The sequence below is a fragment of the Anolis sagrei genome, chromosome 3, assembly GCF_037176765.1.
Source record: "Anolis sagrei isolate rAnoSag1 chromosome 3, rAnoSag1.mat, whole genome shotgun sequence".
NCBI classification, from domain to species: Eukaryota; Metazoa; Chordata; class Lepidosauria; order Squamata; family Dactyloidae; genus Anolis; species Anolis sagrei.
The window spans coordinates 941,903-955,891 of NC_090023.1; the positions used below are offsets into that span (position 1 = coordinate 941,903).

Here is a 13,989-nt window from a genome sequence, read left to right on the forward strand (position 1 = left end):
TGGCCCATGAGGTCTCTTCCAACTCTTTGATTCTATGATTCTATGATTCTATGGGACACCCATCTGCCATGCAGGCATTTCGTCTGCTTTTCCATCGTCCACTTTGAGCATTTAGAGTCCCATACGGCACTCAAGAGAACTTTAGTTTGCAGACCAATCAATCAATATGCCTTCCCTTCTGAGGCAAGTACCGCTCGCAAGGAAAATGCCTTTGGGAGACGAGTACATGGCTCAGCTCCACCAGATGGTTGTTTCTGCTCCTTCTCAAGGTCTTTGGCTTCAGACTCTTAATCTGCCTCCCTCCCTTCCTTCCTTGAACAACAACAACAAAGGAAGTGCCCTGAGCTGCGCCGGAAAGGCAGCTTCCACTTTGGACCGAAATCCAAGGAAGAGCATCCTGCTTTCCTCAGCCCCGCCCCCCTCCCCCGGCTTGGTCTGTGTGGCTCAAGGGCAAGGCTGACCACGAGTCTGTTGGAGCATGGATGGAATCAGTTAAAGTGTATGTGTGTGTCAACTGTAAAAAAAGAGGACTGAAGCTGATTGGTTGGGCAATACCTGGGGAGATGGCTGAGCCTGGGACTTTTGGGTACAGTTACATTTTTGTTCAGGCTTGAGCTATGCATATGCAGAGAGAGACAGTTTGAAGAGAGAAGCAGAGAGGAAGAGAGTTTTTGGAGTGTAACTCATGAGCTGCTGAAGGGGTTTATCTAAATGGATAAAGAAATACTATTTTGAACCTCTCATGCGAGGACATTATGTGAGTTGGTGCAACAGATCACCCTGTACATATGGAATCAGTTAAAGTGTATGTGTGTGTCAACTGTAAAATAAGAGGCATGAAGCTGATTGGTTGGGCAATACCCGGGGAGATGGCTGAGCCTGGGACTTTTGGGTACTGTTACATTTTTGTTCAGGCTTGAGCTATGCATATGCAGAGAGAGAGAGAGAGAGTTTGAAGAGAGAAGCAGAGAGGAACAGTACCTCATGAGCTGCTGAAGGGGTTTATCTAAATGGACAAAGAAATACTATTTTGAACCTCTCATACAAGGACATTATGTGAGTTGGTGCAACAGATCACATTAAAGTGTATGTGTGTGTCAACTGTAAAATAAGAGGCATGAAGCTGATTGGTTGGGCAATACCCAGGGAGATGGCTGAGCCTGGGACATTTGGGTACTGTTACATTTTTGTTCAGGCTTGAGCTATGCATATGCAGAGAAAAACAGTTTGAAGAGAGAAGCAGAGAGGAAGAGAGTTTTTGGAGTGTACCCCATGAGCTGCTGAAGGGGTTTATCTAAATGGACAAAGAAATACTATTTTGAACCTCTCGTACAAGGACATTATGTGAGTTGGTGCAACAGATCACCTTGTACATATGGAATCAGTTAAAGTGTATGTGTGTGTCAACTGTAAAATAAGAGGCATGAAGCTGATTGGTTGGGCAATACCGGGGAGATGGCTGAGCCTGGGACTTTTGGGTACTGTCACATTTTTGTTCAGGCTTGAGCTATGCATATGCAGAGAGAGACAGTTTGAAGAGAGAAGCAGAGAGGAACAGAGTTTTTGGAGTCTACCTCATGAACTGCTGAAGGGGTTTATCTAAATTGACAAAGAAAGACTATTTTGAACCTCTCATACGAGGACATTATGTGAGTTGGTGCAACAGATCACATTGTACGTATGTTGTTCTGAACAAAGAAGAGTAAACTGCTTGTTCTTTACTGTTCACCCACATGGCATATTTTCTTTCTCTGGCAAGGTAGTGTGTGGGCTGATTAAACGTGAATGACACATGGTTTAAATTACATTATGCCACATATTTTGGCTTTGGGCACCAAGAGGAGGAGAAGGAGCCATGGGTGGAGTAAGAGGGGTGGTCCCGAAGGTCCTACCTGAGGGGCTGTGGGCATAAACGGCCCCAATGCTGCTGCCCAGCCGGGTGTCCTCAGGGACGGAGAAGTAGTACTGGGCACGCTCAAAGCTGGGGGCGGAGACGGTCCCAGCCACGATGCTGATGTTGACTTGAGCATTGGGCTGGGCGACCAAGCCCCCGCCGTCCCGCGCTCCGATCTCCAGCTGCACCAGTGTATTGGCCTTGCCGGCCAGGCTCCGCAGGAGGGAGATGGCCCCTGAAGAGAGAGTGGCAACTCAGAGAGAGAGGGAGGAAGCCATGCTACCCTGGCGTCCAAGGAAGGAATGTGGGGAGTGGGCTGTGGGGACACCTGCACTTGTCCAGAAGGAGGGACTGAGAGATAGGACCGAGAGCTCCTCCTCCGTCCGTTCCCACCCCACTGCCCCTCCTCACCGGTGTCGGGGTTCATGGTGAAGAGGGGCGGCGTGTTGCCGGCCACCAGGTGGTAGGTCACCCGCCCGTGGGGCCCATCGTCCTTGTCGTGGGCCGTGACACGCAGGACGGCGGACCCCGGCTGGCTCTGGGTGCTGATGCTGGTGGCGTACTCCAGCGGGTAGAAGGCGGGCGCGTTGTCGTTGACGTCCTCCAGGAACACTCGGACGTAGGCCATGGAGCTGAGGCCACCCTGGATATGGGGGGGGGGGCACGACAGGGGTGAGGAACCAGGCAAGACCTCTCCTACAAATGGAGGCCAACTGGGAAGATGGTTTGAGGTCAAAGCTAGGAGTCCTTGAGGCAGAAAGAGATCTACCCTGTCATCAAGGTCAGGGTGAGGGACATCCTTCAGGGCCCGTCCAGAGACCCCCCTTTCCCCTGCCCCCCAGGAAAGTTCCAAAGTGGGCTTCATGCCCCCCTCAAAGCCCAGGAACTGACCCCTCCCTCCTTCCTTCCACCCCCAGGGCTGTAAGTGTCCCTCATGGGCTGCTCACCCCATCGATGGCCGTGACGGTGAAGTCGTAGGCAGTGGTGCCCTCATCGCGGTCCAGATCCCATGCCGTGCAGAGCTGACCACTGTCTTCTCCCAGGACGAAGGCAGACGGTGCCGCGGTACCCAGACCCGTCCCCAGCGAATAGGAGAGGGAGCCCAGGGAGCCGCTGTCGGCATCTGTGGCTGTGATCTGTGGGTCACAAAGGGGGGGAGACTCAGCACTATTGGGCCAGGAGGCTTCTCATGGTGGTGCGGTCAGCCCTTCCTGCCTCAATCCATCAGGCGTGAAGAAGCAACAACCCTTGCGTGTATGTGAATAAGATTCTATTACACCAATGTTTCTCAACCTGGGGGTCAGGACCCATGAAGGGGTCGCGATGGGGGTGTCAGAGGGATCACCAAAGACCATCAGCAAACATATATTTCTGATGGTCTTAGTTTGGTCCAGATCCACCATTGTTTGGGTTCACAGTGCTCTCTGGATGTAGTTGAACTACAACTCCAAAACTCAAGGTCAATGCCCAGAGTTCAGAGTGCTCAGAGTTGGTGGGAGGAAAAGAGACTGAAAGATGGGCTGAAAGCCAACCTTAAAATCTCTGGCATAGACACTGAGAACTGGGAAGCCCTGGCCCTTGAGTGCTCCAGCTGGAGGTCAGCTATGACCAGCAGTGCTGCAGAATTTGAAGAGGCACGAATGGAGGGTGAAAGGGAGAAGCATGCCAAGAGGAAGGCGCATCATGCCAACCCTGACCGAGACCACCTTCCACCTGGAAACCAATGCCCTCACTGCGGTAGAACATGAGGGTCAAGAATAGGGCTCCACAGTCACCTGCGGACCCACCACCAGGACACCGAACTTGGAGGACTATCATCCTCGGAAAACGAGGGATCGCCTAAGTAAGCAAGTACCCCGATCGACTTCACGACTGACCAGGAGGACTTCCCTCAGGCGCAGGTGCAAAATAGCGGTTGGAACGGAGACCAGGGACATTGGGAAGCCATGGGTGGAATCCCCTTTGCCCAGCCATGGAAACCCAGTGGGTGACCCTACGGGAAAGCCCCACTCTCCCAGGGGAAGGCAAAGGCCAGCCCACGCCGAGGAAGCCTTGCCAAGGAATCCCCACGAGGTGCATTCATACATTCATGCATTCATTCATGCATTCATTCAGGGTCCTGTCAGTCAGAAATGGCCTGAAGGCACGGGACAACTGCAGCCTCCGGCAGAGGAGATGAAGTGGGAGACGGGAGTGGAGCGCTGGGTTATTTAGACCCCTGGCAAGAGAAACAGACCCACCCCCACCCCACAAAAAATCCTCACTCGTTTCCTTGTAGATGCCTTTCAGCTCTGGGTGGGAAACACTGGGTGACACTCCCAGGAATACCAAGAGGGTGAGTTTGGGGTGGGACCGCTCCCACTCGGATCTTTGGCATTCCTGGAAGGGATGCTCTGTTGGGTTGCGGGGGGGACGGGACACTCAAGTCTCAACACCCCCCCCCCCCATAGCCCAGATGCCCTTCCCACCCCATCTGATATCCCCTCCCGCCATCATTGAGATAAAGCTTTGGGTTGTTGCAGGTTTTTCAGGCTCTATGGTCATGTTCTAGAAGCATTCTCTCCTGATGTTTCACCTGCATCTAGAGCAGGCATCCTCAGAGGTTGTGAGGTGTATGCTGCCCCAGTTAGATGTCTGGCTGCCACCCGTTGGACTACGTGAAACTTCCGAACAGTCTTCAAAGCTCTGAACTCTGTGAGTGCAACATTTTTCCAAATGAAGCAGAGAGTGGGTTGTTGTAGGTTTTTCTAGCTGTATGGCCATGGTCTAGAGGCATTCTCTCCTGATGTTTCGCCTGCACTTTGGCAAGCATCCTCAGAGGTAGTGAGGTCACCTCACAGACCTCACTACCTCTGAGGATGCTTGCCATAGATGCAGGCAAAACGTCAGGAGAGAATGCCTCTAGACCATGGCCATACAGCCCGAAAAAACCTACAACAACCCAGTGATTCCGGCCATGAAAGCCTTTGACAATACATTGAAGCAGAGAGTGTTTGAGGACTGGGACATCCGTAGGGAGACCAAGATGCTTGTTGATAAAGCTATTCCCCTCCAACCCTGCTATATGCCTGTGAAACGTGGACTGTCTATAGATGTCACATGCAACTCCTAGAATGATTCCATCAGTGCTGCCTCCAAAAAATCCTGCAAATCTCTTGAGAAGACAGGCAGACAAATGTTCGTGTGCTGGAAGAAGCAAAGACCACCAGGATTGAAGCGATGCTCCTCCGCCATCAACTCTGCTGGACCAGCCACGTTGTCCGGATGCCCGACCACCGTCTCCCAAAGCTGTTGCTCTACTCCGAACTCAAGAACAGAAAACGGTATGTTGCTGGGCAGGAAAAGAGATTCAAAGATGGGCTCAAAGCCAACCTTAAAAACTCTGGCATAGACACTGAGAACTGGGAAGCCCTGGCCCTTGAGCGCTCCAGTTGGAGGTCAGCCGTGTCCAGCAGTGCTGCAGAATTTGAAGAGGCACAAGAGGAAGGCACGTCAAGCCAACCCTGACTGGGACCGCCTTCCACCTGGAAACTGATGCCCTCACTGCGGGAGAACATGCAGGTCAAGAAGAGGACTCTACAGCCACCTATGCACCCACCGCCAGAACACCCATCTTGGAAGACAATCCTACTCAGACTACAAGGATCATCTATGTAAGTAAATAAGTTTGCTATCAGTTTTTGTTTTATATTCTGTGGCTGCGTGCTATCTTTATGTTTTATATTTTGGACTATTAAAACAGCCAGGAAGTAAGCGCTGCTTTAATTAAACTGCTTGGTACAAACTGGGAGTTTGTTTGGTTCATCTCTGCCTCTGCATCGGAAGAGCTCCGGCATTGTGACACCTTGATGTAACCAGAGTGTGGACAACTGTGGCCAAGTCTGACCTCCCAAGGTATGGGCGCAACTGGCGCACAAGTTTTAGTTATGCGAAAGCTCCCCTGGTTCGGGTGAGACCTGAGTTCCAGACTCAGCAATGAATGTATCTCATGCAAAGCCTGCAGAGAGTCCCACATTGGGAGAAAAGCCGGTAAAGAAGTGAAATCAATACAAACAAATGAACGAACGAATGGATAAACAAGGCTCCACAGCCACCTACGCACCCACCGCCAGGACACCAATCTTGGAAGACAATCCTACTCGAACAACGAGGGATCACCAAAGTAAGTAAGTAAGTTTGTTATCATTTTTTGTTTCATATTCTGTGGCTGAGTGCTATCTTTATGTTTTATATTTTGGACTATTAAAACAGTCACTAAGTAAGCACTGCTTTAATTAAACTGTTTGATACAAACTGGGAGTTTGTTTGGTTCATCTCTGCCTCTGTATCGGCAGAGCTGTGGCATTGTGATACCTTGATGTAAGCAGAGTGTGGACAACTGTGGCCAAGTCTGACCTCCCAAGGTACGGGCGCAACTGGCACACAAGTTTTAGTTGTGCGATAGCTCCCCTGGCCTCTGGCGAGACCTGGGGAGATCAGCGATGAATGTATCTCATGCAAAACCTGCAGAGAGTCCCAAGTAAGTAAGTAAGTAAGTTTGCTATCATTTTTTGTTTCATATTCTGTGGCTGAGTGCTATCTTTATGTTTTATATTTTGGACTATTAAAACAGTCACTAAGTAAGCACTGCTTTAATTAAACTGTTTGATACAAACTGGGAGTTTGTTTGGTTCATCTCTGCCTCTGTATCGGCAGAGCTGTGGCATTGTGATACCTTGATGTAAGCAGAGTGTGGACAACTGTGGCCAAGTCTGACCTCCCAAGGTACGGGCGCAACTGGCACACAAGTTTTAGTTGTGCGATAGCTCCCCTGGCCTCTGGCGAGACCTGGGGAGATCAGCGATGAATGTATCTCATGCAAAACCTGCAGAGTCCCAAGTAAGTAAGTAAGTAAGTTTGCTATCATTTTTTGTTTCATATTATGTGGCTGAGTGCTATCTTTATCTTTATTAAGCGCTGCTTTAATTAAACTGTTTGATACAAACTGGGAGTTTGTTTGGTTCATCTCTGCCTCTGTATCAGCAGAGCCCTGGCATTGTGACACCTTGATGCGACCAGAATGTGGAAAACTGTGGCCAAGTCTGACTTCCCAAGGTACGGGGTATAAATAAAGATGATGATGATGATTATTATTATTATTATGGGCAAAGCTGGCACACAAGTTTTAGTTGTGCGAAAGCTCCCCTGGCCTCCGGCGAGACCTGGGGTTCCAGGCTCAGCCATGAATGCATCTCATGCAAAGCCTGCAGAGAGTCCCACATTGGGAGAGAAGCCGGTAAAGAAGTGAAATCAATACAAACAAATGAACGAACGAATGGATAAACAAGGTCTTCTTGCTGCTATGGGCATGTACTGTATGTGTGTGTGTGAGAAGAGTCCTTGTATGTTGTGTGTGGTTCAAGGGAGGGCGGGCGGCCGCCTCCTTCCCTTCAGGCTCTCTCTCCATCCTTCTGACGCATTCCGCTCAATTGGCTCAACACGGGGACGTCCAGAAGGGCGAACTGAGAACTGACCGCCAGGCTCTGGGGTCATGAGTCCCATAGCAGAAGGGGGCTGGGAGGGGAGGGGGCTGCGGGAGGGGAGGGGGGGGGTCTCCTGGCACCGCTTGGCACTGCATCTCCCTGGCTCTGGGCGGAGGGAGCCTTTGGTGGTCTTGCAAGCGGTCTCAGGTTTCAGGGGAAAACGCTGATGGGAGGAAAGAGGGGAGATGGAGGGGGGCCTGACTCAGCAGGGAGGCCCCTGCCCCACAAGGTCCCCTCCTCCGCCAAGAGCCAAGGGCAACCATGGCACGGATTGAGGATTGAGGCTGATTGCGGGTTTGGTTGTCCCTTCCTAGGAAGGGAGTCACGTCCTCGGTTGCGCAGGGACTCGAACCCAGGCTTGGCTTGCTGCCCTTAAGCAGTCCTGTTAACCAAGGGAGTCTCTCCTCAAACGCCCTCCTCAGTTCTCATAGAATCCTAGATAGAGGTCAAAGACCATCCAGTCTGACCCCCTTCTGCAACAAGGGAAGACACCATCCAAGCCCTCCCGACAGATGGCCATCCAATCCGCTTCTGTGTTGTCGAAGGCTCTCCTGGACTCCCAGGAAGCAGCACATTCCTCTCAAAAGCAGCCGAGACCATCAGGAGGTTTTTTTCTCTTATGTTAAGCTGGAGTCTCGTTTTCTGCCATTTGAACCCGTTGCTCCGTTGTGTCCCAGCTGGGGTGTTTTGGGTTTCTGGGATGTACGGCCATGTTCTGGCAGTGTTTTCTCCTGACGTTTCACCTGCATTTTGTGGCTGGCATCTTTAGAGGATCGTCAGTCAGATGCAGGCAGAACGTCAGGAGAAAATGCTGCTAGAACACATTGACCATCTCGTTTTCTGCCATTTGAACCCGTTGCTCCGTTGTGTCCCAGCTGGGGTATTGTGTTGTTTCTGGGATGTACGGCCATGTTCTAGCAGTGTTTTCTCCTGATGTTTCACCTGCATTTGTGGCTGGCATCTTTAGAGGATCCTCAGTCAGATGCAGGCAGAATGTCAGGAGAAAATGCTGCTAGAACACATTGGCCATCTCGTTTTCTGCCATTTGAACCCGTTGCTCTGTTGTGTCCCAGCTGGGGTATTGTGTGGTTTCTGGGATGTACGGCCATGTTCTAGCAGTGTTTTCTCCTGATGTTTCACCTGCATTTGTGGCTGGCATCTTTAGAGGATCCTCAGTCAGATGCAGGCAGAATGTCAGGAGAAAATGCTGCTAGAACACATTGGCCATACAGCCCAGAAACCACAAAACACTCCTGTAATTCCAGCCGTGAAAGCCTTTGACAACACAGAATCAAGCGCCTTGGCCCCTCCTCAATGCTACACTGATTTTCATTCCAAATTCTTTGAGCTCCAGTATTCAACATACATTTTCAATGTGGTCTCTAATGCCCCTTTTTTTCCTGAACCCGGTTTGGACGCCTAGCATTTCTCACTCTGCATTTGGTAAAATCCGTTGTTGTGGGATTTCAATGGGAAATCATAGAATCATAGAATCAAAGAGTTGGAAGAGACCTCCTGGGCCATCCAGCCCAACCCCATTCTGCCAAGAAGCAGGAATATTGCATTCAAAGCATCCCTAACAGATGGCCATCCAGCCTCTGTTTAAATACCTCCAAAGAAGGAGCCTCCACCACACTCTGGGGCAGAGAGTTCCACTGCTGAACACCTCTCACAGTCAGGAAGTTCTTCCTCATGTTCAGATGGAATCTCCTTTCTTGTAGTTTGAAGCCATTGTTTTGCATCTTAGTCTCCAGGGAAGCAGAAAGGAAGCTTGCTCCCTCCTCCTCTCTGTGGCTTCCTCTCACATCTTGATACATGGCTCTCATCATATCTCGTCTCAGCCTTCTCTTCTTCAGGCTAAACATGCCCAGTTCCCTAAGCCGCTCCTCATAGGGCTTGTTCTCCAGACCCTTGATTCTTTGAGTCACCCTCCTCTGGACACATTCCAGCTTGTCAATATCTCTCTTGAATTGTGGTGCCCAGAATTGGACCCAATATTCCAGGTGTGGTCTAACCAAGGCAGAACAGAGCATGGGGAGCATGACTTCCCTAGATCTAGACACTATGCAAATGAATGCAATGATCCTGCGGTTCCTGTAGTTTCCAACACACTTTCTTGGGGATTGGAATATAAATTGAGCACGGTCATGGTTTTATTTTCCACATTTGTTCTCAGATTTTAATTAGAATTGTAGGTTCTGCTTTTGTGCCTGAAAGTCCCCGTTCCTGGTGACCTCCCAAACGCTCTTCATATGGGCCTTCCAATAATCTGTGTATTGTTTACATTACTTTTGCACTTCTCCTGGATCCTTTGATACAAACTGGGAGTTTGTTTGGTTCATCTCTGCCTCTGTATCGGCAGAGCCCTGGCATTGCGACACCTTGTGTAATGTGTCCCTTTGCTGGTGGTAAAACATGACCGCTCTTGGTTTACATTCCCTTCTGATTTCTTGGATCTTGTGGAAGCGGTCTCTTGATCTTCTTCCTATTTGTACCTCTTCTATTTCTTCTGGCTCCAGAGTTCTCCTGGCTTGGAGTCAATGAGGCGGAATAAAACAAGTTTTCCACATTATCTTTAAATTCTGCAAGGATGTTCTTCATATGGTCCTTCCAATAATCTGTGTATTGTTTACATTACTTTTGCACTTCTCCTGGATCCTTTGATACAAACTGGGAGTTTGTTTGGTTCATCTCTGCCTCTGTATCGGCAGAGCCCTGGCATTGCGACACCTTGTGTAATGTGTCCCTTTGCTGGTGGTAAAACATGACCGCTCTTGGTTTACATTCCCTTCTGATTTCTTGGATCTTGTGGAAGCGGTCTCTTGATCTTCTTCCTATTTGTACCTTTTCTATTTCTTCTGGCTCCAGAGTTCTCCTGGCTTGGAGTCAATGAGGCGGAATAAAACAAGTTTTCCACATTATCTTTAAATTCTGCAAGGATGTTCTTCATATGGTCCTTCCAATAATCTGTGTATTGTTTACATTACTTTTGCACTTCTCCTGGATCCTTTGATACAAACTGGGAGTTTGTTTGGTTCATCTCTGCCTCTGTATCGGCAGAGCCCTGGCATTGCGACACCTTGTGTAATGTGTCCCTTTGCTGGTGGTAAAACATGACCGCTCTTGGTTTACATTCCCTTCTGATTTCTTGGATCTTGTGGAAGCGGTCTCTTGATCTTCTTCCTATTTGTACCTCTTCTATTTCTTCTGGCTCCAGAGTTCTCCTGGCTTGGAGTCAATGAGGCGGAATAAAACAAGTTTTCCACATTATCTTTAAATTCTGCAAGGATGTTCTTCATATGGTCCTTCCAATAATCTGTGTATTGTTTACATTACTTTTGCACTTCTCCTGGATCCTTTGATACAAACTGGGAGTTTGTTTGGTTCATCTCTGCCTCTGTATCGGCAGAGCCCTGGCATTGCGACACCTTGTGTAATGTGTCCCTTTGCTGGTGGTAAAACATGACCGCTCTTGGTTTACATTCCCTTCTGATTTCTTGGATCTTGTGGAAGCGGTCTCTTGATCTTCTTCCTATTTGTACCTCTTCTATTTCTTCTGGCTCCAGAGTTCTCCTGGCTTGGAGTCAATGAGGCGGAATAAAACAAGTTTTCCACATTATCTTTAAATTCTGCAAGGATGTTCTTCATATGGTCCTTCCAATAATCTGTGTATTGTTTACATTACTTTTGCACTTCTCCTGGATCCTTTGATACAAACTGGGAGTTTGTTTGGTTCATCTCTGCCTCTGTATCGGCAGAGCCCTGGCATTGCGACACCTTGTGTAATGTGTCCCTTTGCTGGTGGTAAAACATGACCGCTCTTGGTTTACATTCCCTTCTGATTTCTTGGATCTTGTGGAAGCGGTCTCTTGATCTTCTTCCTATTTGTACCTCTTCTATTTCTTCTGGCTCCAGAGTTCTCCTGGCTTGGAGTCAATGAGGCGGAATAAAACAAGTTTTCCACATTATCTTTAAATTCTGCAAGGATGTTCTTCATATGGTCCTTCCAATAATCTGTGTATTGTTTACATTACTTTTGCACTTCTCCTGGATCCTTTGATACAAACTGGGAGTTTGTTTGGTTCATCTCTGCCTCTGTATCGGCAGAGCCCTGGCATTGCGACACCTTGTGTAATGTGTCCCTTTGCTGGTGGTAAAACATGACCGCTCTTGGTTTACATTCCCTTCTGATTTCTTGGATCTTGTGGAAGCGGTCTCTTGCTCTTCTTCTTATTTGTACCTCTTCTATTTCTTCTGGCTCCAGAGTTCTCCTGGCTTGGAGTCAATGAGGCGGAATAAAACAAGTTTTCCACATTATCTTTAAATTCTGCAAGGATGTTCTTCATATGGTCCTTCCAATAATCTGTGTATTGTTTACATTACTTTTGCACTTCTCCTGGATCCTTTGATACAAACTGGGAGTTTGTTTGGTTCATCTCTGCCTCTGTATCGGCAGAGCCCTGGCATTGCGACACCTTGTGTAATGTGTTCCTTTGCTGGTGGTAAAACATGACCGCTCTTGGTTTACATTCCCTTTTGATTTCTTGGATCTTGTGGAAGCGGTCTCTTGCTCTTCTTCTTATTTGTACCTCTTCTATTTCTTCTGGCTCCAGACTTCTCCTGGCTTGGAGTCAATGAGACAGACTGGAACAAATCTGTTTTCCACATTATCTTTAAATTCTGCAAGGATGTTCTTCATGTCCTTTTGGCTGGCTTAGAACTCTTCTCAATGCAGTCATTAGCAGCTTCTTCAATCTGCTCCTGGTCTTGTTTTTTTCCCCCAGCGGGAATGCAGCTTCTCCAACTTCCAATTTTGTAGTCTACTTGAATGTCCACATTGGTTGCGTGTTGATCTCCACGTAAACACTCACTTTCTGAATGGCTTGAAGACCATGCTCACAAGGAGCCAAGTGTGGGCCTTGCCTCCTGCTTCATTTCCAGATTCTAGGGCCTAGCTCTTCTCTCTTCTTCGATTCTGCTGTTTCCTATTTATACACTCCGATTGCCTGTAATTAGCAAGAATCTCTGTTTTGGTGTGTGATTCAGCACGGGATCTTTCCATTTCCTCATCTGCTGCTCTTTTAGTCAGAGCATAAATTTGGGCTAGGTTCATCTTCATAGGTTGCCTGAAGTCAGAGAGAGCATTCTACCCTTTTACTGCTTTTTATACCTCTCTCCTGACTATTAATCGCACCCCATTTTTCTTTGATTTCCATTTCCCGAGTAAAAACACCAAACAGAGAATCCAGACCATTTGACCTGGAATCCCACTGTGTCCCATTCTGGGCAACACAACCGAAGGGAGAGGTGGGCTCTGAGCTGGACTACTGTGTCCAGAGGGAGAGGACGACTCAAAGGACTAAGGGTCTGGAGAATATGCCCTACGAGGAGCGGCTGAAAGAGCCGGGCATGTTTAGCAACACAGAAGAGAAGGCTGAAAGGAGACAGGATGAGGGCCAGGGATCAAGAGGGGAGGGGGATACGTCCTAGGGAGGAGGAGGAGGGGGCAGGCTTTCTTTCGGCTGCCCTGGAGATGAGGAACCAATGGGGCAATGTATTGTCGAAGGCTTTCATGGCCGGAATCACTGGGTTGTTGTAGGTTTTTTCAGCCTACGAGCATGTGGACAATTTCAACAGAAAGGAGGAAACCGTGAAAATGAACAAAATCTGACCACAGTATTTAAAAAAAAACCTCTAAAATTACAACAGCACAACAACAGAGAGTAAACAAACAAAGACATCTAATCACCTCTCAACAAAAGATTGCTCCAGGCACTGCCAGGCCATCAAATGCTAATCAAGGTGGTCAGTTGAAACATTCCCACCTAGCTCCACCAGACAAGAGTCCTTTGTCCCACCCTGGTCATTCCACAGATATATAAACTTTTTTTCCTAGTTCCAACAGACATCACGACCTCTGAGGATGCTTGCCATAGATGCAGGTGAAACGTCAGGAGAGAATGCCTCTAGAACATGGCTATATAGCCCAAAAAAACCTACAACAACCCAATGGGGCAATGGCTTCAAATGACAGGAGAGGAAGGAGATTCCACCTGAACATGAGGAAGAACTTCCTGAGTGTGAGAGAGAGCTCTTCAGCAGTGGAACTCCCTCTCTCTCTCTGCCCCAGATGGGATGTGGTGGAGGGAGGCTCCTTCTTTGGGGCTTTTAAACAGAGGCTGAGTGGCCATCTGTCAGGGGGGCTTTGAGTGCGATTTCCTTGCTTCTTGGCAGGGAAAAGTAGCCTGAGTCCTCCCACTTGCACAATGAAGGACATCTTCTCAGAAGCAGACGAGAAGCTCGGCCTGTCATTGAACATTGAGAAAACCAAAGTCCTCTTGCAGCAGACACCAGCCAACCCCTCTCCATTCCCGGAAATACAACTTAATGGTGTCACATTAGAAAACGTTGACCATTTCCGCTCCCTTGGCAGCCCCCTCTCCACCAAAGTCAACATCAACACCGAAATACAACACCGCCTGAGCTCTGCGAGCGCAGCATTTTTCCGAATGAAGCAGAGAGTGTTTGAGGACCGGGACATCCGTAGGGAGACCAAGGTGCTTGTCTATAAAG

The 13,989-nt window shown here is 48.7% G+C and overlaps 1 protein-coding gene across 1 annotated transcript in view; it reads right to left on the reverse strand.

Moving 5' to 3' along the window:
- The window catches only part of DCHS1 (dachsous cadherin-related 1), a 62,702-nt gene that overhangs the window by 22,526 nt on the left and 26,187 nt on the right, over nucleotides 1-13,989 (reverse strand). The window contains 3 exon segments of the mRNA XM_067466375.1: nucleotides 1,893-2,129; nucleotides 2,306-2,537; nucleotides 2,842-3,030. Coding sequence (XP_067322476.1) covers nucleotides 1,893-2,129; nucleotides 2,306-2,537; nucleotides 2,842-3,030 — 658 coding nt within the window.